The following is a 26,972-nucleotide window of genomic DNA, read 5'->3' as shown; positions in this document are numbered from 1 at the left end:
TGTGTATTATCCCTGTACTGTGACATCTCTGTGTGTATTATCCCTGTACTGTGACATCACTGTGTGTATTATCCCTGTACTGTGACATCACTGTGTGAATTATCTCTGTACTGTGACATCACTATGTGTATTATCCCTGTACTGTGACATCACTGTGTGTATTATCCTGTACTGTGACATCACTGTGTGTATTATCCTGTACTGTGACATCACTGTGTGTATTATCTCTGTAATGTGACATCACTGTGTGTATTATCCCTGTACTGTGACATCACTGTGTGTATTATCCTGCACTGTGACATCACTGTGTGTATTATCCCTGTTCTGTGACATCACTGTGTGTAATATCCCTGTAATGTGACATCACTGTGTGTATTATCCTGTACTGTGACATCACTGTGTGTATTATCTCTGTACTGTGACATCACTGTGTGCATTATCCCTGTACTGTGACATCACTGTGTGTATTATCCTGTACTGTGACATCACTGTGTGTATTATCCGTTATGTGACATCACTGTGTGTATTATCCCTGTACTGTGAAATCACTGTGTGTATTATCCCTGTACTGTGACATCACTGTGTGTATAATTCCTGTACTGTGACATCACTGTGTATTATCCCTGTACTGTGACATTACTGTGTGTATTATCCCTGTCATCGCTGTGTGTACTATCCCTGTACTGTGACATCACTGTGTGTATTATCCCAGTATTGTGACATCACTGTGTGTATTATCTCTGTACTGTGACATCACTGTGTGTATTATCCCCGGACTGTGACATCACTGTGCGTATTATCCCAGTACTGTGACATCACTGTGTTTTATCCCTGTACTGTGACATCACTGTGTGTTTTATCCCTGTACTGTGACATCACTGTGTGTATTATCCCTGTACTGTGACATCACTGTGTGTATTATCCTGTACTGTGACATCGCTGTGTGTATTATCCCTGTACTGTGACATCGCTGTGTGAATTATCCCTGTACTGTGACATCGCTGTGTGCATTATCCCCAGACTGTGACATCGCTGTGTGAATTATCCCTGTACTGTGACATTACTGTGTGTATTATCCCTGTCATCGCTGTGTGTACTATCCCTGTACTGTGACATCACTGTGTGTATTATCCCAGTATTGTGACATCACTGTGTGTATTATCTCTGTACTGTGACATCACTGTGTGTATTATCCTCGGACTGTGACATCACTGTGCGTATTATCCCTGTACTGTGACATCACTGTGTGTATTATCCTGTACTGTGACATCGCTGTGTGTATTATCCCTGTACTGTGACATCGCTGTGTGAATTATCCCTGTACTGTTACATCACAGTGTGTATTATCCCCGTACTGTGACATCACTGCATGTATTATCCCTGTACTGTGACATCGCTGCGTGTATGCATTATCCTGTACTGTGACATCACTGTGTATTATCCCTATACTGTGACATCACTGTGTGTATTATCCCTGTACTATGACATCACTGTGTGTATTATCCCTGTTCTGTGACATCACTGTGTGTATTATCCCTGTTCTGTGACATCACTGTGTGTATTATCCCTGTTCTGTGACATCACTGTGCGTATTATCTCTGTACTGTGACATCATCATTGTGTGTATTATCCCCGTACTGTGACATCACTGTGTGTATTATCCCCGGACTGTGACATCACTGTGTGCATTATCCCTGTACTGTGACATCACTGTGTATTATCCCTGTACTGTGACATTACTGTGTGTATTATCCCTGTCATCGCTGTGTGTACTATCCCTGTACTGTGACATCACTGTGTTTTATCCCTGTACTGTGACATCACTGTGTGTATTATCCCTGTACTGTGATATCACTGTGTGTATTATCCCTGTACTGTGACATCACTGTGTGTATTATCCCCGTACTGTGACATCATTGTGTGTATTATCCCCGTACTGTGACATCTCTATGTGTATTATCCCTGTACTGTGACATCACTGTGTGTATTATGTAACATACCTGGCGGCGTCCTTGCATGGTGGTCCATCTCCCACTGTGCAAGAGAGCGCACTTGATCTCCTGTCCAGAATGTCTCTCTGGCTTCCCTCCATGCTGTCTGTTTGTGTCTGTCTCTGCTGCTTAAGGGCGGCGCCCGATCACTTCCTGCTTTTTGTACCTGCTGTGGGTCACGCCCCTTGTGCGTCCTCAGCCTATTGCTGTCTGACACTTGGTATATAGCTCAGCAGCTCCCTTCTATCCCTGCCTGAGCATAGTGTTTTCCTTCAGTGTGTGTTTGCACTCTGAAGGTGCCAGGTCCCGTCTTTGTTTCCTTGTCTGCCTTTCCTGGAGGCTGTATTTCCAGGCCTGTCTGAACTGTGTCCTGTATGTCTCCTGCTTTGCGGTATTAGTTCCCGTGTCTGAACTAAGTCCTGTATGTCTCCTGCTTTGCGGTATTAGTTCCCGTGTCTGAACTGAGTCCTTTCTGTGTATCTTGTCTGTCCTGTCTGAACACGCTCCTTGCCTGTTCTTCCCGCCTCTCTGGGGGCAGTATTCCCAGACCCGCTCCTGTATCCCGCTGCAGTGTCGGTCTCCTCCGTACACTCAGTTCCAGTCTGAACTCTCTCCTATCCTTTACCTGTTTTTCCTCTATGTCCGTTCCCTTCCTTTTTCTGCAGAGTCTGAACTCGTACCTAACTCCTGCCTGTTGTCTCTGTACTCCCGTTTGTGAGTTTGTGGTCCACTCGCTACTTCACTGCAAGTACCCTGTGGGTGTCTGGCTCTGTCTTTCCCTTCCTGTCTGTTCCATGTGAACAGAGTCCTGTCCTGCCCTGCTTCTGCCCGCTGCTCCGGCAGTCCTGTCCTGCCCTGCCTGTACCCTTCTGCCTGTATTGTTCCTGAGTCCCGGTGTGTACTGGGTCCTATCCCGCCTGTGTTCCTACCTGCTAGTGCCTCCCTGTCTGCACTCTAGCTGTGCTTGCCTTTACCCCCCTGCCTGCATACCCGCCTGCCTGCATACCAGTCGTGCCTGCCTATACCCACCAGTCTGTGTGCCAGCCTACCAGCCTGTTCCTGTATTCCCCTGTGTGGGTCAACAGCCGTGTCCGGGGTCTGTCCTGGAGTAGCACCTGGTCCCTCTGCTCGGTTCCTCCTTGGTGCACTGGCGTCGTATGCCGTCGTGCGACCCTGGTCGGATCGGGTGAATACCTAGTCACGCCCCTCCAGGCATTCACTCTCCGGCACGGTCCAGTGGAATCACTACCAATCACACGCACACGCCGCTTAGCCCGGGCGTGTGCATAACATATTATCCCCGTACTGTGACATCACTGTGTGTATTATCCCCGTAATGTGACATCACTGTGTGTGTTATCCCTGTACTGTGAAAACTCTATGTGTATTATCCCTGTACTGTGACATCACTGTGTGTATTATCCCTGTACTGTGACATCTCTGTGTGTATTATCCCTGTACTGTGACATCACTGTGTGTATTATCCCTGTACTGTGACATCACTGTGTGAATTATCTCTGTACTGTGACATCACTATGTGTATTATCCCTGTACTGTGACATCACTGTGTGTATTATCCTGTACTGTGACATCACTGTGTGTATTATCCTGTACTGTGACATCACTGTGTGTATTATCTCTGTAATGTGACATCACTGTGTGTATTATCCCTGTACTGTGACATCACTGTGTGTATTATCCTGCACTGTGACATCACTGTGTGTATTATCCCTGTACTGTGACATCACTGTGTGTATTATCCCTGTACTGTGACATCTCTGTGTGTATTATCCCTGTACTGTGACATCACTGTGTGTATTATCTCTGTACTGTGACATCACTGTGTGCATTATCCCTGTACTGTGACATCACTGTGTGTATTATCCTGTACTGTGACATCACTGTGTATATTATCCCTGTTCTGTGACATCACTGTGTGTATTATTCCTGTACTGTGACATCACTGTGTGTATTATCCTGTACTGTGACATCACTGTGTGTATTATCCCTGTACTGTGACATCACTGTGTGTATTATCTATTTATCTCTGTGCTGTCAGTCACTGACTTGTCTTTACACTGCTCTTGCTCTGTAGATTCACGAATAAGGTCTCGGGAAGCTGCTACCATTCACAGAGTACATCATTTATTAGATGATTAGCGGGTATCGCTGGGGACACGGTTACCTGCTTCTCAGCCAGGACTACTCTTCCCAGCAGCAGCTTCTCCAGTCCCGTCTTAGTGACAGTGAAGTCTATTATTGAGGTCTTCGCATTGATTTCCGCAGTGAAGACAGGATTTGGCAGCTTACTCGTCATGTAGAGTCTGAACTTGTCCTCTACGTCCAATACTTTATCCCCAACTTTCACCTGCATCAAAGGCAAAAAAATGGTCCAATCGATACTCAAGCTGAACAGCGACATGACGAGGTAATAAGTTTAATAATTCAAAACTTTTTTTTAACACTTGAAAACGTTTTTTCTACAAACAAGGCTGGTGAAGAAAGAAATGCAAAGATTCATATGGCTTAGCATCCTCTCTCCTTATCCAATACTAGATGGTGGCCCGATTCTAACGCATCGAATATTCTAGCTTATGTCTCCTGACCCTCCTTTATAATGCCCCATGCAGGAAGTCACATCCCCCCTATATAATACCCCATGCATATAATACCCCATGCAGGATGTCACATCCCCCATATATAATACCCCATGCAGGATGTCACCTCTCCCCCATATAATGCCCCATGTAGGATGTCACCTCTCCCCCCATATAATGCCTCATGCAGGATGTCACCTCTCCCCCCATATAATGCCCGATGCAGGATGTCACATCCCCCCTATATAATACCCCATGCAGGATGTCACCTCTCCCCCATATAATGCCCCATGTAGGATGTGACCTCTGCCCCCATATAATGCCCCATGTAGGATGTCACCTCCCCCCCCATATAATGCCCCATGCAGGATGTCACCTCTCCCCCATATAATGCCCCATGTAGGATGTCACCTCTCCCCCCATATAATGCCTCATGCAGGATGTCACATCCCCCCTATATAATACCCCATGCAGGATGTCACCTCTCCCCCATATAATGCCCCATGTAGGATGTCACCTCTCCCCCCATATAATGCCCCATGCAGGCTGTCACATCCCCCCTATATAATACCCCATGCAGGATGTCCCATCCCCCCATAGTGCCCCATGCAGGTCCCCTATGGCCCCATACAAAAAATAAAAATAATCCAATACTCAACTCACTGCTTCTCTGGACTCCAGCGTAGCCGGCATGTTGACGCTGTGCGCTGTGACTGATCAGGAGAGAGCGCGGTGTAAAGACGTCACCGCGCCCTCTGACCTGAGACGTCACAGAGCATCAGCGGAAGACACAGGAGCTGCTGCGGAGGCACGGGGAGGGGTAAGTATGACGCTGGGTGCCGGGGTCCTGATCGAGCGGGGGGAGAGACGGGAGGAGAGGAGAGGGGAGGGGAGAGGAGGGGAGGTGAGAGGAGGGGAGGGGGAGGGGTAAGTATGACGCTGGGTGCCGGGGTCCTGATCGAGCGGGGGGAGGGACGGGAGGAGAGGAGAGGAGAGGGGAGGGGAGAGGAGGGGAGGGGAGAGGAGGGGAGGTGAGAGGAGGGGAGGGGAGGGGTAAGTATGACGCCGGGTGCCGGGGTACTGATCGAGCGGGGGGAGGGACGGGAGGAGAGGAGAGGGGAGGGGAGAGGAGGGGAGGTGAGAGGAGGGGAGGGGAGGGGTAAGTATGACGCCGGGTGCCGGGCTACTGATCGAGCAGGGAGAGGGACGGGAGGAGAGGAGAGGGGAGGAGAGGAGAGGGGAGGGGAGAGGAGGGGAGGTGAGAGGAGGGGTAAGTATGACGCTGGGTGCCGGGGTCCTGATCGAGCGGGGGGAGGGACGGGAGGAGAGGAGAGGGGAGGGGAGAGGAGGGGAGGGGTAAGTATGACGCCGGGTGCCGGGGTACTGATCGAGCAGGGAGAGGGACGGGAGGAGAGGAGAGGGGAGGGAAGAGGAGGGGAGGGGTAAGTATGACGCCGGGTGCCGGGGTCCTGATCGAGCAGGGAGAGGGACGGGAGGAGAGGAGAGGGGAGAGGAGGGGAGGGGAGAGGAGGGGAAAGGAAGGGAGGGGAGGGGAGGGGCGTCACACTTGTCCTCAGAAGATAAGCGGCCGTAGCCGCTGATCTTCAGACGATAGCCGCATGTAGGTCAGCGGCGGCTGCGGTCGGGGGACGTATGCTGCGAGCAGCCGGCTGCATCTCCCGGCTGCATCGCCGCTCACCTCCGTGCCGCACATGAGCCGCTAATGGCCGCCATGTTTTTCTGAAATGTGGCGTCGCTTATTGGCCGCGGCCGGACCAATCAGCGACCCAGGATTTCCAGGACAGACAGACAGAAAGAAAGACAGACAGACAGACGGGATAAGACAATTATATAGATAGATAGTAAAGAAAACAAGTACCACGTTTCCAGTGTGCTGTCCATTGATCTCAATGGGGTTATCTGGGCAATCCTATAATAAGGTCATCACTTTTAGGCTATGTTCACATGTCCAGTAATCATCAGCTAAACGGATCCAGCAGCAATCTGTTAACAAAAAAGTTGTGCAAGAGACGCAGCATTTTTGTCCAGCTTAAAAACAAACGGATTTCAACTGGATCCATTTTTTTTTAACATTGAAGTCTATGTAATACGCCTCCGTTAAATAGCCATCAGTTTTTTTTCATTTGAAAAGGATTTGCTTTAACTCAATGGATCAGTTTCAAGTATCAGAAAACTGATGGTTGATTAACAGATCATTTTCCATAGACTTCAATGTTAAAAAAAAAAATGGATCCAGCTGAAATCAGTTTTTTAACAACAGACAAAAAAGTTGTATCTGCACGGATTGCTGCTGGATCCATTCTAATGGATGACTACTGGACATGTGAACACCGCCTTAGATCAGTGGGGCTGTGCTGCTCATCCACTCTGTCAGGTGTGGATAATCATCTCCAGCTGTGAAAAGCTATCTGGGAGGCAAGCTGCTATGGCTCCTCAATAATAGGGAGAGACCCGTCAGCCTAGGAGAGCAGAGAAGCCCCCGGGGGGCTGCTGCAGACCCGGCATCCATGGCACATAGTACCCGGCCGGCAGCTGCGGCGCATCAGCGTGTATCACACACGTCTGCAGTAACTCAGCCAGTGACTGACACCGGCGGCTGCCCATTGTCCCTAATGTATATTTTCTTGCAGCGTTATTGTGCCATACATCCAGGGTGAGGACCGGCGCTCATCACTGTCCTCGGTGTAAGACACGTCTTTTATGCAGGAAAATAATGGAAGACTTACAGGGACCTCAACACCATTAAGTGCTAAAGGGGCGGGAAATTAACTTTTTTTTTTGTGGCCGAAAACGTTGACTTTCTCAAACTCCTGGACAAGTGATGTAATAAATGATGGCAGACTCTTATGAATGAGGCCGCTTTAAGAATTACTACATTATGTGTCACATCAAAGCACAAACCTTAAAGGAGGCTCCAGAATCAATAAAGTTTTTTTCTAAAATGTTATCCAAAGACGGATCGAGTTCTTCTCCAATATCTTCAATGAGAAGAGGCCTTCCTAATGACAGGCAGTCGACCAAATGGGTGTAGAACGATTTGTGATTGACGGAGGTCACCTGCGATATAGATTATTGTCAGGGTTTATTATATCCTGCGGTGAGAGCTAAATGTATTGTGTTCCTGCTACATCTCATTTATCCCGTCTGCCTGCTCTTACTGTCTATCCCCATCTCATACATCTATAGGAGGAATGACAAACTCAAGACACACAGAGGGTTAAAATGAAAAACTTGCAGGCCAACAAGTATACAGTATAATGAACCCCACAGAGTCCCCCATACAGAATAACGTGCCCCACAATAGGGGTGGTGGTTCTGGTGTCGCGGGCAAAATATAATCACCCTGCGGGCCAGAGTTTGCCAAGTATGATCTATAGTATATCTATGTACAGTACAGACCAAAAGTTTGGACACACCTTCTCATTTAAAGATTTTTCTGTATTTTCATGACTATGAAAATTGTACCTTCACACTGAAGGCATCAAAACTATGAATTAACACATGTGGAATTATATACTTAACAAAAAAGCGTGAAACAACTGAAAATATGTCTTATATTCTAGGTTCTTCACAGTAGCCACCTTTTGCTTTGATGACTGCTTTGCACACTCTTGGCATTCTCTTGATGAGCTTCAAGAGGTCGTCACCGGAAATGGTTTTCTCTTCACAGGTGTGCCCTGTCAGGTTTAATAAGTGGGATTTCTTGCCTTATAAATGGGTTTGGGACCATCAGTTGTGTTGTGCAGAAGTCTGGTGGATACACAGCTGATAGTCCTACTGAGTAGACTGTTAGAATTTGTATTATGCCAAGAAAAAAGCAGCAAAGTAAAGAAAAACGAGTGGCCATCATTACTTTAAGAAATGAAGGTCAGTCAGTCCGAAAAATTGGGAAAACTTTGAAAGTGTCCCCAAGTGCAGTTGCAAAAACCATCAAGCGCTACAAAGAAACTGGCTCACATGAGGACCGCCCCAGGAAAGGAAGACCAAGAGTCACCTCTGCTTCTGAGGATAAGTTTATCCGAGTCACCAGCCTCAGAAATCGCAGGTTAACAGCAGCTCAGATTAGAGACCAGGTCAATGCCACACAGAGTTCTAGCAGCAGACACATCTCTACAACAACTGTTAAGAGGAGACTTTGTGCAGCAGGCCTTCATGGTAAAATAGCTGCTAGGAAACCACTGCTAAGGACAGGCAACAAGCAGAAGAGACTTGTTTGGGCTAAAGAACACAAGGAATGGACATTAGACCAGTGGAAATCTGTGCTTTGGTCTGATTTGAGATCTTTGGTTCCAACCACCGTGTCTTTGTGTGACGCAGAAAAGGTGAACGGATGGACTCTACATGCCTGGTTCCCACAGTGAAGCATGGAGGAGGAGGTGTGATGGTGTGGGGGGGCTTTGCTGGTGACACTGTTGGGGATTTATTCAAAATTGAAGGCATACTGAACCAGCATGGCTACCACAGCATCTTGCAGCGGCATGCTATTCCATCCGGTTTGCGTTTAGTTGGACCATCATTTATTTTTCAATAGGACAATGACCCCAAGCACCTCCAGGCTGTGTAAGGGCTATTTGACCAAGAAGGAGAGTGATGGGGTGCTACGCCAGATGACCTGGCCTCCACAGTCACCAGACCTGAACCCAATCGAGATGGTTTGGGGTGAGCTGGACCGCAGAGTGAAGGCAAAAGGGCCAACAAGTGCTAAGCATCTCTGGGAACTCCTTCAAGATTGTTGGAAGACCATTTCCGGTGACTACCTCTTGAAGCTCATCAAGAGAATGCCAAGAGTGTGCAAAGCAGTCATCAAAGCAAAAGGTGGCTACTTTGAAGAACCTAGAATATAAGACATATTTTCAGTTGTTTCACACTTTTTTGTTAAGTATATAATTCCACATGTGTTAATTCATAGTTTTGATGTCTTCAGTGTGAATGTACAATTTTCAAAGCCATGAAAATACAGAAAAATCTTTAAATGAGAAGGTGTGTCCAAACTTTTGGTCTGTACTGTATATGCAATGAATCTATGATAAATACCGGCCCCATCATTGGGACCCTCTTCTGCCTTATCATTGACCCCTATGCTGTCCTTTTAATGAATAAAACACATAGAAAAATAGATTCCCAATGTATAGTGACCACCTGGAGATCATTGATTTTCTCCTTGATCTTTATCCAAGCCTTCCCTTGAGCCTGCGGATCAATAAGGAGGGGATATCTGTTCGCCTTAGTCATGATTACACCATTTTGGATAGAAATATCATCTCCGGGTAAACCCTGAAGGATCCAATCGTTCACCTACAAGATACATAAAATGAAAATGACAGTCACAAAGCATCCACATGATACAAACAGGAGTCATAGACCCAGCAGACACAAGAAATAATGTTGGCTCCATCCCGTCGCCTACAATGTAACAATGTCCTGATACTTTCATGCCAAATATAATTTGCTATTTAGATTTATCCAGCTTTTGCCATCATCCTAATTGTAAAACTGGAGCAGCTTGTGCCGCCATCACATAGGGGGAAGCATCCAGATCACATGTAACTGATGTCAGAAGCACAAGATAAAATGTCACAATAGGGGAAGGCCCAGGAGAGGCCGCAGCAGGTGCCAGCACAGCGGCATGTCACAGGCACAGAGCACACTCCTGCCCCCTGCAGGGAGGTGCAGAGAGCCAGATGTGGATGTATAGGGGAAGGCCCAGGAGAGGCCGCAGCCGGTGCCAGCGCAGCGGCATGTCACAGGCACAGAGCACACTCCTGCCCCCTGCAGGGAGGTGCAGAGAGACAGATGTGGATGTATAAGGGAAGGCCCAGGAGAGGCCGCAGCCGGTGCCAGCACAGCGGCATGTCACAGGCACAGAGCACACTCCTGCCCCCTGCAGGGAGGTGCAGAGAGCCAGATGTGGATGTATAGGGGAAGGCCCAGGAGAGGCCGCAGCCGGTGCCAGCGCAGCGGCATGTCACAGGCACAGAGCACACTCCTGCCCCCTGCAGGAAGCTGCAGAGAGACAGATGTGGATGTATAGGGGAAGGCCCAGGAGAGGCCGCAGCAGGTGCCAGCGCAGCGGCATGTCACAGGCACAGAGCACACTCCTGCCCCCTGCAGGGAGGTGCAGAGAGACAGATGTGGATGTATAGGGGAAGGCCCAGGAGAGGCCGCAGCAGGTGCCAGCGCAGCGGCATGTCACAGGCACAGAGCACACTCCTGCCCCCTGCAGGGAGGTGCAGAGAGACAGATGTGGATGTATAGGGGAAGGCCCAGGAGAGGCCGCAGCCGGTGCCAGCACAGCAGCATGTCACAGGCACAGAGCACACTCCTGCCCCCTGCAGGAAGCTGCAGAGAGACAGATGTGGATGTATAGGGGAAGGCCCAGGAGAGGCCGCAGCAGGTGCCAGCGCAGCGGCATGTCACAGGCACAGAGCACACTCCTGCCCCCTGCAGGGAGGTGCAGAGAGACAGATGTGGATGTATAGAGGAAGGCCCAGGAGAGGCTGCAGCCGGGGCCAGAGCAGCGGCATGTCACAGGCACAGAGCACACTCCTGCCCCCTGCAGGAAGCTGCAGAGAGACAGATGTGGATGTATAGGGGAAGGCCCAGGAGAGGCTGCAGCCGGGGCCAGAGCAGCGGCATGTCACAGGCACAGAGCACACTCCTGCCCCCTGCAGGGAGGTGCAGAGAGACAGATGTGGATGTATAGGGGAAGGCCCAGGAGAGGTCGCAGCCGGTGCCAGCGCAGCGGCATGTCACAGGCACAGAGCACACTCCTGCCCCCTGCAGGGAGGTGCAGAGAGATAGATGTAGATGTATAGGGGAAGGCCCAGGAGAGGCCGCAGCCGGTGCCAGCACAGCGGCATGTCACAGGCACAGAGCACACTCCTGCCCCCTGCAGGGAGGTGCAGAGAGACAGATGTGGATGTATAAGGGAAGGCCCAGGAGAGGCCGCAGCTGGTGCCAGCGCAGCGGCATGTCACAGGCACAGAGCACACTCCTGCCCCCTGCAGGGAGGTGCAGAGAGCCAGATGTGGATGTATAGGGGAAGGCCCAGGAGAGGCCGCAGCCGGTGCCAGCGCAGCGGCATGTCACAGGCACAGAGCACACTCCTGCCCCCTGCAGGGAGGTGCAGAGAGCCAGATGTGGATGTATAGGGGAAGGCCCAGGAGAGGCCGCAGCCGATGCCAGCGCAGCGGCATGTCACAGGCACAGAGCACACTCCTGCCCCCTGCAGGGAGGTGCAGAGAGACAGATGTGGATGTATAGGGGAAGGCCCAGGAGAGGCCGCAGCCGGTGCCAGCGCAGCGGCATGTCACAGGCACAGAGCACACTCCTGCCCCCTGCAGGGAGGTGCAGAGAGACAGATGTGGATGTATAGGGGAAGGCCCAGGAGAGGCCGCAGCCGGTGCCAGCGCAGCGGCATGTCACAGGCACAGAGCACACTCCTGCCCCCTGCAGGGAGGTGCAGAGAGACAGATGTGGATGTATAGGGGAAGGCCCAGGAGAGGCCGCAGCCGGTGCCAGCGCAGCAGCATGTCACAGGCACAGAGCACACTCCTGCCCCCTGCAGGGAGGTGCAGAGAGACAGATGTGGATGTATAGAGAAAGGCCCAGGAGAGGCCGCAGCCGGTGCCAGCGCAGCGGCATGTCACAGGCACAGAGCACACTCCTGCCCCCTGCAGGGAGGTGCAGAGAGACAGATGTGGATGTATAGGGGAAGGCCCAGGAGAGGCCGCAGCCGATGCCAGCGCAGCGGCATGTCACAGGCACAGAGCACACTCCTGCCCCCTGCAGGAAGCTGCAGAGAGACAGATGTGGATGTATAGGGGAAGGCCCAGGAGAGGTCGCAGCCAGTGCCAGCGCAGCGGCATGTCACAGGCACAGAGCACACTCCTGCCCCCTGCAGGAAGCTGCAGAGAGACAGATGTGGATGTATAGGGGAAGGCCCAGGAGAGGCCGCAGCCAGTGCCAGCGCAGCGGCATGTCACAGGCACAGAGCACACTCCTGCCCCCTGCAGGGAGGTGCAGAGAGACAGATGTGGATGTATAGGGGAAGGCCCAGGAGAGGCCGCAGCTGGTGCCAGCGCAGCGGCATGTCACAGGCACAGAGCACACTCCTGCCCCCTGCAGGAAGCTGCAGAGAGACAGATGTGGATGTATAGGGGAAGGCCCAGGAGAGGCTGCAGCCGGTGCCAGCGCAGCGGCATGTCACAGGCACAGAGCACACTCCTGCCCCCTGCAGGAAGCTGCAGAGAGACAGATGTGGATGTATAGGGGAAGGCCCAGGAGAGGTCGCAGCCGGTGCCAGCGCAGCGGCATGTCACAGGCACAGAGCACACTCCTGCCCCCTGCAGGGAGGTGCAGAGAGACAGATGTGGATGTATAGGGGAAGGCCCAGGAGAGGCCGCAGCGGGTGCCAGCGCAGCGGCATGTCACAGGCACAGAGCACACTCCTGCCCCCTGCAGGGAGGTGCAGAGAGATAGATGTAGATGTATAGGGGAAGGCCCAGGAGAGGCCGCAGCTGGTGCCAGCACAGCGGCATGTCACAGGCACAGAGCACGCTCCTGCCCCCTGCAGGAAGCTGCAGAGAGACAGATGTGGATGTATAAGGGAAGGCCCAGGAGAGGCCGCAGCTGGTGCCAGCGCAGCGGCATGTCACAGGCACAGAGCACACTCCTGCCCCCTGCAGGAAGCTGCAGAGAGACAGATGTGGATGTATAGGGGAAGGCCCAGGAGAGGCCGCAGCCGGTGCCAGCGCAGCGGCATGTCACAGAGCACACTCCTGCCCCCTGCAGGGAGGTGCAGAGAGACAGATGTGGATATATAGGGGAAGGCCCAGGAGAGGCCGGAGCCGGTGCCAGAACAGCGGCATGTCACAGGCACAGAGCACACTCCTGCCCCCTGAAGGGAGGTGCAGAGAGACAGATGTGGATGTATAGGGGAAGGCCCAGGAGAGGCAGCTGCCGGTGCCAGCGCAGCGGCATGTCACAGGCACAGAGCACACTCCTGCCCCCTGCAGGGAGGTGCAGAGAGATAGATGTGGATGTATAGGGGAAGGCCCAGGAGAGGCCGCAGCTGGTGCCAGCGCAGCGGCATGTCACAGGCACAGAGCACGCTCCTGCCCCCTGCAGGGAGGTGCAGAGAGATAGATGTAGATGTATAGGGGAAGGCCCAGGAGAGGCCGCAGCCGGTGCCAGCGCAGCGGCATGTCACAGGCACAGAGCACACTCCTGCCCCCTGCAGGGAGCTGCAGAGAGACAGATGTGGATGTATAGGGGAAGGCCCAGGAGAGGCCGCAGCTGGTGCCAGCGCAGCGGCATGTCACAGGCACAGAGCACACTCCTGCCCCCTGCAGGGAGCTGCAGAGAGACAGATGTGGATGTATAGGGGAAGGCCCAGGAGAGGCCGCAGCCGGTGCCAGCGCAGCGGCATGTCACAGAGCACACTCCTGCCCCCTGCAGGGAGGTGCAGAGAGACAGATGTGGATATATAGGGGAAGGCCCAGGAGAGGCCGGAGCCGGTGCCAGAACAGCGGCATGTCACAGGCACAGAGCACACTCCTGCCCCCTGCAGGAAGCTGCAGAGAGACAGATGTAGATGTATAGGGGAAGGCCCAGGAGAGGCCGCAGCCGGTGCCAGCGCAGCGGCATGTCACAGGCACAGAGCACACTCCTGCCCCCTGCAGGGAGGTGCAGAGAGACAGATGTGGATGTATAGGGGAAGGCCCTGGAGAGGCCGCAGCGGGTGCCAGCGCAGCGGCATGTCACAGGCACAGAGCACACTCCTGCCCCCTGCAGGAAAGTGCAGAGAGACAGATGTGGATGTATAGGGGAAGGCCCAGGAGAGGCCGCAGCCAGTGCCAGCGCAGCGGCATGTCACAGGCACAGAGCACACTCCTGCCCCCTGCAGGGAGGTGCAGAGAGACAGATGTGGATGTATAGGGGAAGGCCCAGGAGAGGCCGCAGCGGGTGCCAGCGCAGCGGCATGTCACAGCCACAGAGCACACTCCTGCCCCCTGCAGGAAAGTGCAGAGAGACAGATGTGGATGTATAGGGGAAGGCCCAGGAGAGGCCGCAGCCAGTGCCAGCGCAGCGGCATGTCACAGGCACAGAGCACACTCCTGCCCCCTGCAGGGAGGTGCAGAGAGACAGATGTGGATGTATAGGGGAAGGCCCAGGAGAGGCCGCAGCCGGTGCCAGCGCAGCGGCATGTCACAGGCACAGAGCACACTCCTGCCCCCTGCAGGGAGGTGCAGAGAGACAGATGTGGATGTATAGGGGAAGGCCCAGGAGAGGCCGCAGCCAGTGCCAGCGCAGCGGCATGTCACAGGCACAGAGCACACTCCTGCCCCCTGCAGGGAGGTGCAGAGAGACAGATGTGGATGTATAGGGGAAGGCCCAGGAGAGGCCGCAGCCAGTGCCAGCGCAGCGGCATGTCACAGGCACAGAACACACTCCTGCCCCCTGCAGGAAAGTGCAGAGAGACAGATGTGGATGTATAGGGGAAGGCCCAGGAGAGGCCGCAGCCAGTGCCAGCGCAGCGGCATGTCACAGGCACAGAGCACACTCCTGCCCCCTGCAGGAAGGTGCAGAGAGACAGATGTGGATGTATAGGGGAAGGCCCTGGAGAGGCCGCAGCGGGTGCCAGCGCAGCGGCATGTCACAGGCACAGAGCACACTCCTGCCCCCTGCAGGGAGGAGCAGAGAGACAGATGTGGATGTATAGGGGAAGGCCCAGGAGAGGCCGCAGCCGGTGCCAGCGCAGCGGCATGTCACAGGCACAGAGCACACTCCTGCCCCCTGCAGGAAGGTGCAGAGAGACAGATGTGGATGTATAGGGGAAGGCCCAGGAGAGGCCGCAGCCGGTGCCAGCGCAGCGGCATGTCACAGGCACAGAGCACACTCCTGCCCCCTGCAGAGAGGTGCAGAGAGACAGATGTGGATGTATAGGGGAAGGCCCAGGAGAGGCCGCAGCGGGTGCCAGCGCAGCGGCATGTCACAGGCACAGAGCACACTCCTGCCCCCTGCAGGGAGGTGCAGAGAGACAGATGTGGATGTATAGGGGAAGGCCCAGGAGAGGCCGCAGCCGGTGCCAGCGCAGCGGCATGTCAGAGGCACAGAGCACACTCCTGCCCCCTGCAGGAAGCTGCAGAGAGACAGATGTAGATGTATAGGGGAAGGCCCAGGAGAGGCTGCAGCCAGTGCCAGCGCAGAGGCATGTCACAGGCACAGAGCACACTCCTGCCCCCTGCAGGGAGGTGCAGAGAGACAGATGTGGATGTATAGGGGAAGGCCCAGGAGAGGCCGCAGCGGGTGCCAGCGCAGCGGCATGTCACAGAGCACACTCCTGCCCCCTGCAGGAAGGTGCAGAGAGACAGATGTGGATGTATAGGGGAAGGCCCTGGAGAGGCCGCAGCCGGTGCCAGCGCAGCGGCATGTCAGAGGCACAGAGCACACTCCTGCCCCCTGCAGGAAGCTGCAGAGAGACAGATGTAGATGTATAGGGGAAGACCCAGGAGAGGCTGCAGCCGGTGCCAGCGCAGAGGCATGTCACAGGCACAGAGCACACTCCTGCCCCCTGCAGGGAGGTACAGAGAGACAGATGTGGATGTATAGGGGAAGGCCCAGGAGAGGCCGCAGCCGGTGCCAGCGCAGCGGCATGTCAGAGGCACAGAGCACACTCCTGCCCCCTGCAGGAAGCTGCAGAGAGACAGATGTAGATGTATAGGGGAAGGCCCAGGAGAGGCTGCAGCCGGTGCCAGCGCAGAGGCATGTCACAGGCACAGAGCACACTCCTGCCCCCTGCAGGGAGGTACAGAGAGACAGATGTGGATGTATAGGGGAAGGCCCAGGAGAGGCCGCAGCCGGTGCCAGCGCAGCGGCATGTCACAGGCACAGAGCACACTCCTGCCCCCTGCAGGGAGGTGCAGAGAGATAGATGTGGATGTATAGGGGAAGGCCCAGGAGAGGCCGCAGCCGGTGCCAGCGCAGGGATGCATGCAGGGATTGCCTGCCACTCACTGTAATGCTGCAGCCATGTTGGTTGTGGCATTACAGTGATTGGCTGGCCGCACAGCGTCATCAGGTGTATATCAGACCTGGCGCCGCCATGCTCGTCACAGTCACTCTGGATCAGACAGTGTAGGGAGCGGTGCAGCTGCTGTGTGAGGGAGAGAATTGGCAGTGTAATAGTTAGTAGAGGTATTCCACAACAAGATATATATCCATTTGAACTAACAGTCCTTCTGAGGACTAATCCAGCTGCATATATTCAGTGGTGATAGCAGGAGTTAGGCAGGCAGTATGTATGGCAGACTGCATTGTATACAGCACAAGAGGGTCCATTGCACGTTCTGTCTGCTGCTGCCGTTACAGATATCCATATAGCCCTACATATCTGGGCTAATTTTTTTTTCTGCTCTTAATCCTGATTAAAAAGCAATCCAGAGTATACTATCTGCTCCATTTGCTTGTTAGCAGAATACAGGATGATTTTTTTGACTTTATTCGAATTACTGTATTGTGGAAGCAGAGAAACTTTTTTCAATGATCAGTCGTGATCCCATATTACTGCTGTAAAAATACAGACATTTAGTGATGCGTGCCAAATATTCCATTGAATTTAACGTCAGCCAGCTGTGTTTATGTTGAACCAATTGGTAGCTGATAAATACCATACTATTAGGCGACTGCCTGAAACCGTGGCCATCAGACATATAACTGCCGTAATAATACAGAAAATTTTTGGGAAAATGGCAGATATCACACAACATTTAAAGTATAGCAGTTGTGTGTTCAAACCTATACACAGTTGGCCGCTGACAAATAACATATCTGTGAACAATGCTGTCAGAGTATTACGCCACTTTTACGGACTGACAATAAAAAAAAGCATACAATAAACATTCTAAAATGGAGAAAATGTTAAGAAACATTCATTCCAGAGTAATGACTTGTATATAAGGCCAAAGAAATAATAATAAAAAAAAAGTTATGGACTATGGAAGACATTTATGTGACCAGAATGAACACTCATCTGGAGCTGATGATACCACCTAGCACCTATCCCTATTGTAAGTGCATCTAACAGCGAAATCGATAGGGAATAAAATAGATTTTAAATTTTTTTGGGCAGCACCAAAAGCACGCAGTATAAGGCAATAATACCTGGCTGGATCGGTGTAATACGCTATCCATACTGCGATACCTCACCCGTAAACGAATTTCAGATAAGACAGTTAATATTCTAGAATATAGAATCTATTTGAATTGTCCTTCCCTTTATTAAGGAGTGGGTCTCCTACACTGCTATTGCATATGCAGTAATTTCAAGGGCTGCCAAAAATTAGGACGCACTCCAATACACATTTGAAGAGGTGTAAAAAAATAAAAAAATAAATTAAAAACACAGTAGGATCTTTAGTATAAAAAGCAGACTCGCCAATGTAACCACATTGTTCAGCTCCTGCACCTCCTCCTCCTGTTCGGCCTCCATCTCCGAAATGACCACGTCAGTCACAAGCTGGAAGCACTGCAGCACTGCCTCGGCCAAGCGGCAACAGGCTGTGCTGAAGATAACATGCTTAATGCTTAGATGACAAACCGCCCAGCGCTGCAGAGTTGTTGAAAGCTGTAACACAGCAGGCAGATCTGTGTCTCTCACCGCTGAACATACAGCCAGGCATGGTCGTGTGTGGCAATGGGCGGAACCTGGTGACGGAGAAATGACAGCCGAAGTAGATACGGTTTCCCTCTATGCCAGCCCTTTCACCGAGCTAAAGAATATGGCTGTGATGAAATACAACTCTCACCGAGAAGCAGCCCTGGTTAAGAAAAGTCTGTGTGAAGGTTCCCGGACACTATGGCTGCTTTTTAACTCTGGACTGGATCCAGCAATCTATAAAATTGCAATCTATAAGATCCCTTCACTGCCTCCCAATTGCAAGCGTATCCAGTTCAAACTACTAACATTGACCTACAAAGCCGTCCATAACCTTTCTCCTCCGTACATCTGTGAACTAATCTCCCGATAAATTCCCTTACGTAATCTCCGGTCTAACATGCTGGAAAAACTTGCATCTACTGCCACTCAGTGTCTTCAGCTCCTTTCTGAAAAACGAATGTATTTGGGCAGCCACTCAGTCTACCAAATAAAATTCCTGAGAAGGAAATTGTGGATGGCTTCGCTACTGGTACTGGGGGCACTGCTAATACCATGGCGTGCCATCATTAATTGGAAATATTCCAGGCTGGTTGGAGCTAAGCTGATTCCCACAGAAAAGTACCACAAAGATAAAGAGATGGTGGCCTCTATCATCATGAATAATTTGCTCGTTGACTAGGAGACTGACTACTGCTGCTGTCTACCTTGTGAACATTGTGTTGAAGCTTGATTGACCATGGCTGCTCAAATATTTGGGCATCGCTACATGCGATCTTCTGTTGCCCTGCTTGAAGTGGGCCGGGCGAGAGGCCCGAATCTATAAATGGAAAAGTGAACAGCTCTTGGGGTAACCCTGGACTCTAATCTCTCCTTCAAACCACATATCCAAGCTCTTTCCACTTCTGAGTGGACCGAGCGAGAGGCCAGGATCTATAAATGGAAAGATGAACAAAACAGCTCTTGTGTCCAAGTGTGGGATCAGTTGTCTCAGGGCACTCGGAATGGTGGGGGGAAGGAGGATCAGGGTGAGGAATATGCCGACTCCAAGTAAAAAAAAATCTCACGGATCTGCACATTCCTCAACCACGAATCTACAAATACACTAGTACACACCCTCATCCTCTCCCGCCTCGACTACTGCAACCTCCTGCTCTGTGGCCTCCCTTCTAACACTCTCGCACCCCTCCGATCTATCCTAAACTCTGCTGCCCTCTAATCCACCTGTCCCCCCACTATTCCCCGGCCTCTCCCCTCTGTCAATCACTGGCTCCCCATTGCCCAGAGACTCCAGTTCAAAACCCTAACCTTGGCATACAAAGCCATCCATAACCTGTCTCCTCCATATATCTGTGAACTAGTCTCCTGGTACATACCTGCACGCAACCTCTGATCCTCACAAGATCTCCTTCTCTACTCCCCTCTTATCTCCTCTTCCCACAATCACATACAAGATTTGTCCCGTGCATCCCCCCTACTCTGGAAGTCTCTACCCCAACACATCAGACTCTCGCCTACCGTAGAAATCTTCAAAAGGAACCTGAAGACCCACCAACAAGCGTACAACCTGCAGTAACCCTCGCTCCACCATACCGCTGCATGACCAGCTCTATCCTCACCTACTGTATCCTCACCCATCCCTTGTAGACTATGAGCCCTCGCGGGCAAGGTCCTCTCCACTCCTGTACCAGTTGCTGTCACATTTTTGTTCAAGATTGTAGTAATTGTTTTTGCGATGTAAATCCCTTTTTCACATGTAAAGCGCCATAGAATAAATGTTGCTAGAGTAATAATAATAATTTGGTCCAGACTCACGGCTACTGAGACTGGACCATGTGGAAGACAGGGTGGTGGTGGTGGCAAACTGACTGGAAGCATTATCTGCTACCCAACCAACAACTTTTTCACACTGCTCTGGCTTCAATAATGGTATTCCGCGGCCCCCTAGAAGTTGGGACAGGAAGCTAGGTCGACATGATGTGGGTGTTTGTTGTGCTCCCTCAGCAGGCAGATTACGTCCACTTCCCCGTCCCTTGCCACGCGCCTTGCCCATTTTAAATGGAGTTTAATATTTGTCACGTTGCCAAAAATGTCTATATTATTACCGCAATAATATAGGATCACGTCTACTGACCACAGTTTTAGGCAGTGACCTGGGAGTCAGAGATGCTTCCAGGGGTCTTCCCCATGCTGTTCCCATGTCTTTTCAGCACTGTATGCATGTGTCATACAGCACATGGCCAGATAAGGTAGTAAAATGTTAAAATGACATTTACCGGTGAATTCATTTTTCACTGTTGAAAGCAATGCAAAAGTGCAAAAAAGCATCAAAAACGCAATGTGTGAACATAGCCAAAGGTGTGGAGGATCATTTTTGTTTTTGGTTATTTATTTTGCCTTATATACAAGTCATTACCCTGCAAAGGATGTTCCTTAACATATTTCCCAGGAAAATCCATTTTGGTTTCGTTTTTGTATGTTTTATTGTCCGTAAAAATGGCATAAAAATGCTTCCAGGGGTCTTCCCCATGCTGTTCCCATGTCATTTGAGCACTGTTCGATTTGGGCAATTTCTAGGCCCTCTGCAGAAATCCGGGTGTAGGCCGCCGGAAAAATGCTCGAGTTTCCCATAGACTTACATTGGGCTCGTTACGCGGACCGAGCACCCGAGTATTCCAATGTGCTCGACCCGAGCATTTTAGTGCTCGCTCATCACTAATAATGACGTCTCCTTACCGTCGGCTGCTCTAAAAACATGGACACAATATTCAGGTTCCCGGAGAACGGGATGTGCCTGTTTTGTATTTCCGTTTCCCACGTGTCTTTCAGCAGGAGGTTCCTGAATGTTTCATTGAAAGGTCCACAGTATGAGAGGAAAGCGGCCACTATGAGGACATCACCAACGAGGCTAGAAGCAAAAACACACAGTGCCTGCAGTTAATACCCAGTGTTCACCTTCCAAGTCACCTTTTTGGATTGTACTAATAAATCTAAACTTCATATAAATGCAGCAAATTTAGGTCTTAATCTCATGGTTTTGCATCTGCAGCTCCTCTGCAGGCAATACATCTCCATGCTATCAAGCAACAAACCCCATGTAGTCTGACCCAAGATCAGCGATGGCCTCACCGCCAGCACTCAGCGGCGTTTGACGAAGGGGACGACATCATTAGTGGCCCGAACATGCTCATGTTTGTTGTGCGTCGGTGAAGGATACCGCTCCATCAGTCTACGGCAAGTACCTTCTGATAGACTGATTATCGCATGGTGCATGTATTATCTGCACCGTAAAGGCATTATTTATGAAAATGAATGCAGACAGAATACAGACTGTGCCAATGATAACCAGTCAGGTCACTACCTTTCATCCACGATGTAAGAAGCCAGGCAGAAATGTCCTCGCAAAAGAGCTGAATCCGTTCCGTTAGGCACGATTAACTGTTGCAATTATAGAACACTGTGTGACAACACAGACGAGCGCCGCAAAAGGTCAATCAGAGCAAAAATTACCAAGAGCAAAGGCTTCTAATACGTCCTAATATCCTGATCTCATCCCGATGCATCGTCGGGCCGCCGGCACCAAGGTGAATGCACCCGTCTACATCAGGGGATGATTATTATATACCCACAGGCAGCAGATTTGTGGCCGCCATTCCTGAGAGAGTCCCAATCATTTGCATGGAGGTGGCTGAAATCCATGTGCTGCTGATGCAGATCAGTAAACCTTCAGCGAGCGAATATGTACATCTGGTGATTATAATCTCTGCGGTGACAAGGGATAGGAAAGATTTTGCTTTTTTAACGTTTTAGAACTACTAAAAAAAAAAAAAAAAGGGCATTAGGCAACAATAAAACGTGTAAAATAGGAGGACACTTGAGTAATATGGCAAAAAATGGATGTAATTTTATTTAGGTACAAAATTCCAAAGTATTAAAAACATACAAAAGTCACAGTAGCAAGGGGATAAGGTGCAAGGTGCCAGAGACTGGGGAATACCGAGGGAAAACGGGCAATACAAGGCTATGGGTATATCTATGCAATAAGTATAGACACAGGTGAGCCAATGTAAATATATGGATAATGGGAAAAAATTTGCAACACCAAAGAAAAAATGGCCCCCTATACCACAGTAACCATCCCGCATTATACAGGTAATATAGTGTGAAAGTCACAAACAGTATAAACTGGCATGAAGGGAGATCCAAATTAATCATTGCATATACACAAGTTCCCCCATGTTCAAAAAGAAGGAAGGGGTGTTAGTGGTGTCACATGGTCCATATAGAGCGTAAGACCGATAACGCACCACGGGAAGACAAGGTCAGGAAAGCCCACGACCCCAACAGGGAGTCCCCAGCTTGTGCGGTGGGTAAAGACGTGCCCCGACGCGCGTTTCGCCGATCTTTCTCAAGAGGCATGCCCGTTTCCCCTCAGTATTCCCCAGTCTCTGGCACCTTGCACCTTATCCCCTTGCTACTGTGACTTTTGTATGTTTTTAATACTTTGGAATTTTGTACCTAAATAAAATTACATCCATTTTTTGCCATATTACTCAAGTGTCCTCCTATTTTATATGTATCTATATGAGTAGGCAATAAGGACTTGGTGCCTGACACAAGGTCTAGGTACTATGGTCCGCTCAGTGTTATATATTTGGCCATTCCTTTTTTCAACAATAAAACTTGGCAGCAGTGGCCTGGACAGTAATATCACCCCTTACATACTCTGTGTCCTCCTATATGGACACGTGCACAAGTTGAGTATTTGGTGACTTTTTTTACATCAGTATTTGTAGCCAAAACCAGGAGTGGAACAATCAGAGGAAACGTAGACTAGAAACACGTCACCACTTCGGTATTTATCACCAACTCAGGGCTATAAAAAACTCACCAAATACTCAACGTGTGCACGTGGCCTTACTGCTGTTTACTCCTCTTCTGTCATTATTCCTTCTTCCATCTCCATAGACTGACTACCAAGTCTGGATGATCTGTGTGCTCACCACCAGATATATTTACAGGGGTTCTCCTTTAAATTAGAAAATGTTTCCAAGGGTGGGAATCTATGTAAAAGAAAGAACCGGAACTTCCCCCTGAAATTCCCTTCCCCCTCCTCCAGTGCCACAGCTCTGATGGTCTACACTGGGACAAGAAGTAATGGTGTCCGGACCACCGAACGCTGCAGCCAATCAGTGGCCTCAGTTGTGAGCTGACTGGTGGTCATGGAATTCATCACTTCTGTTCCCGGTGTAGACCCGTCAGATTAGCAGCACGCAGGGTGAGAAGGGGCCGGTTTCAGGGTAAGTATCAGTCCCCACCTTCTCTATTTTCAAAAGTGGACTACCCCTTTAATATTTGCAGGATAACACTACACACAGGGTTTGTGTCACGGGTGTGTCAGAGGTGACAGTCGCACAGCAGTTGGTTGCAAGAGATCTCTTTGTTTGACATTACAGACACCTTCTTAGAAGCTGTCTCTCTAGGACCCAGCGGCTACTTTACTCTTGCTAATTAAAACCCTGGCCTGGGTGTATAAATACCTGCTATTTGCTAGAGGGAGGTGCCGGCGGTACTCACATTACCCCTTGTGAAGGCTTGGAGCTAGTGCAGTACTACTTCTTCTCTGCTGCTAAGAGGACGTGTGTTCATCTCTCTGAAGTCGACTAAAGCTAAACTATCTTCCCTTGTTTGTTCCCCCTTGTTGTCTTTAGTTGTCAGTGGGGATCGACTAGCGCTCATCCCCTCCCTTCCATAGCCAGGGAAAGACAGGGCGAGGTTCCTGTGCGGCGATTGGTGCGGAACCAACATAGGGACGTTAGGGGAGTCAGGGTGATATAGGTCAGCCTAGGAGATCTCCACTACCCCCTTTTCCTAGAGTCTGGGCCCCGTTTTCCCCCTTCCCTTCGTGTTGCACTTAGTCTATCCTACACCCTGCGTGCCAGTTTGGTTGCATTCTGTAACCATAGAGAACAGAAAAAAAACTAACTGGCACATCCAAACTAGTGTGTACAGGTGAAAGCTAGGACAACAAAGTCAATAAAATTAAGAAAAAATAACTGCACTCTGAAATGCAAAACATTGAATCTAGAAAATTGGAACTGCATTACCGCCATAGAAAATAGGTGAACGCTATAATATGTACATATGATATATAGAAAAAATGCAATATTGCTACAGTACTTCGCCCATAATGTATTGCATTTCGGAGTGCAGTTATTTTTTCTTAGTTTTACACCCATCCACCTAAGGCGCTTTTATTTAGCTGGATCTTTCCTGTCCTATAAGTTGTAGGCTTTTAAGCCCAGGAAAGGTGTCATATCAGGTTAGTCTCCAATAATAAGGTACGCCTAGTATGGCTGTTGGGCTCTCATGAATTGGCCAATTTATGCACTAAGTACCTTCATTTTTTTCTGTAGCAATTTTTCTTGTAGCAATATTGCAGTTCCATTTTTCTATATTTCCTAAGTACATATGATAGCATTCACCTATTTTCTACAGCAGTGTCAGGGATTATGCACACGCACAATCCCGATTATTCACTACGCAGATATTGGCAAGCGAGCAGTGAGCATATGGCGTACACACCTCCGAATTCCAGCGCATGGAATACGTGTATATGCCCCCGTAAGGTCTCTGCCAGCTTCATGATAACCCAGTAAGATTATTCGCTGCCACCACCAACCAGTTTCGTTTTTTTAAAAATATAAAGTCCACTACAGGCCTGATAGGACGCCTGCTTTCTGGTAGCGTATATGGCTTCGGGGAGGAACAATTATAGAACAGAATAAACAGGACTATTAAATTTTATATTTAATCCAAAAGGGAGGCAGTGTTTATGAAAAAAATATACAAAAGATTTTACAAAGGGGGACAAAACAATACAGCATATACAGTTACATAAAATAAAAAGGGATTAATAGAAGAACTTACTAGGCCGATCGCAGAGACAATTCAGTTTAGCTGGAGAGAAGAGCTCCACTAGACGGTTATGGAACGTGACCCCGGCTTACACAAATATGTATCTCACGGCATGAGTAAAGACCCATATTCAGCTTGATCTTTTATACCGAAGGGGGCCCTGCCCACACACTCCCCTGTGATGACCTCACGTGGGCTGGTCTCGACCGTTCATGTTTTTATTAGATCTCTAACTTCTGTGATAACTCCTCGCTGGTTGATCGCAGAAGTTAGCAAGCGATGCCATCTTTTTTATTGCGATTTTACCTTTACTTAGAGACCACACACGACACAACTGCTGTCCGTTACTTACCCGCGGGGTTCACAGATACGGAAAAGGGTGCATATTGTTCCTTAGTTAGCCACGCTGCTAAAAATATGTATCCCATCACAACCGATAATGTAGAACTTCCGATAATGCATATTTCATGTCGGTGCCTACGAGTCTGCCTGATGTCTGGTGATTAAAGGAGTGTGCAAATGAGAATGACCCGGCTATTGTACGGAGTGTGATAGTTTCCCTTTGAAGCCGTAACGAGATGTTTCCCGTCACTTTCAGTCTCTGGCCCATATGCTCTATTCGTCACCCATGTCTCTCCATTTGGTATGGTAACTAGCTTGGATAATTGAGTTTGCCACTTCTTGTGTGTACTACCATTTGCATAGAGACAGCTCCTTAGATTGCTAGCTCTTGTCCTCTGTAAATGGTATAGAAGAGGGGATTCAGAGGGAGAGAGAGATTTTTAATGTTTTCCATGACAGGCAGTAATTTTTGGCCACATCTATACATATCCTAAGACTCCCGCATTTGTAATTTCCTAGGAAATGTTGATGCTGGACTTGCCGAGATGGACAGAAGAACGATAATAGCACATTCACAGTCATCACATCCACGTTTTTTTAATTTTTATGTCAATATCACTAGTTTTTATGAGAGACCATTTAGCCGAACACATAGGTCAGCGCTTCATGTATATTAAATTCAGGTTATACACAGAATATAATGCACTTGTGACATTTTCATTTCCACCATTTACTGATCATTGTAAAATAATGAATTTACTAAATTATAGGGCTTGTCATGGTTACGGGGGAAACCAATGTTCTTTACCGTACTCCTCAAATAAAGTGAAATACAGAAATATCCTGACGGTAATTGAATCGTGTCATTGTGTTTCATTTTCCAGTAATGTTATCTTAAATCTGACTTTTACTTTTTTTCTAAGTATACTGAAAGATAAAGATGTATAGAGAGACCAGCACTTTACATCTAACCGATAGCAAAATACTGAGCATATGAATATGGAGGGCGACCTGGCAGCAGGTTTACTAGTCCTCTAAATGATAATCTCCTGCTGATAAAACTGTGATTTTATCAAAACTTAGAGCAAGCAGCCCAGTAAGTGACACATCGCTGGATTCAGGGTCACTGTCCCTACATTATATCGCTTTCAGGTTAGATAGCAAAAAAACCTGGTGCCCGATTCCTGTAAATATGTGGAGGCGTTCTCTGAATAGCATCAATGTGGTAAAGTCGTTACCGCCCATCCCATCCAATAAAACCGCCACGTGCCAGACTTCAGCAAGTGGTGGCCTCTGTCCTGAACCCTGCAATAAATCGCAGCCTTTATTTCTATTTCAGTTAATATCAGTAATAGTAAAGGCTGGACACAGAGGATGAGTGATGAGTGGGCTCTTATGTTTCTCTCTGTACATCGGTGTCGCTGTGAGAGGGGAAGAAGAGCTGCT

The 26,972-nt window shown here is 49.8% G+C and overlaps 1 protein-coding gene across 1 annotated transcript in view; it reads right to left on the bottom strand.

Moving 5' to 3' along the window:
* Positions 1-26,972, bottom strand: part of LOC141258594 (dynein axonemal heavy chain 8-like) — a 415,976-nt gene that overhangs the window by 117,654 nt on the left and 271,350 nt on the right. The window contains exons 67-70 of the mRNA XM_073673563.1: positions 21,003-21,174; positions 9,749-9,904; positions 7,511-7,666; positions 4,177-4,359 (exon numbers count right to left, since the gene is read on the bottom strand). Of these exons, the coding sequence (XP_073529664.1) occupies positions 4,177-4,359; positions 7,511-7,666; positions 9,749-9,904; positions 21,003-21,174 (667 nt within the window). The remainder of the gene's footprint in view (positions 1-4,176; positions 4,360-7,510; positions 7,667-9,748; positions 9,905-21,002; positions 21,175-26,972) is intronic.

Source organism: Phyllobates terribilis, unplaced genomic scaffold (assembly GCF_046119375.1).
Source record: "Phyllobates terribilis strain yellow unplaced genomic scaffold, ASM4611937v1 Scaffold_3__8_contigs__length_932513732, whole genome shotgun sequence".
NCBI lineage: Eukaryota > Metazoa > Chordata > Amphibia > Anura > Dendrobatidae > Phyllobates > Phyllobates terribilis.
The sequence above is the reverse complement of the archived record's forward strand: the minus strand, read 5'-3'. Positions and strand labels throughout refer to the sequence as shown.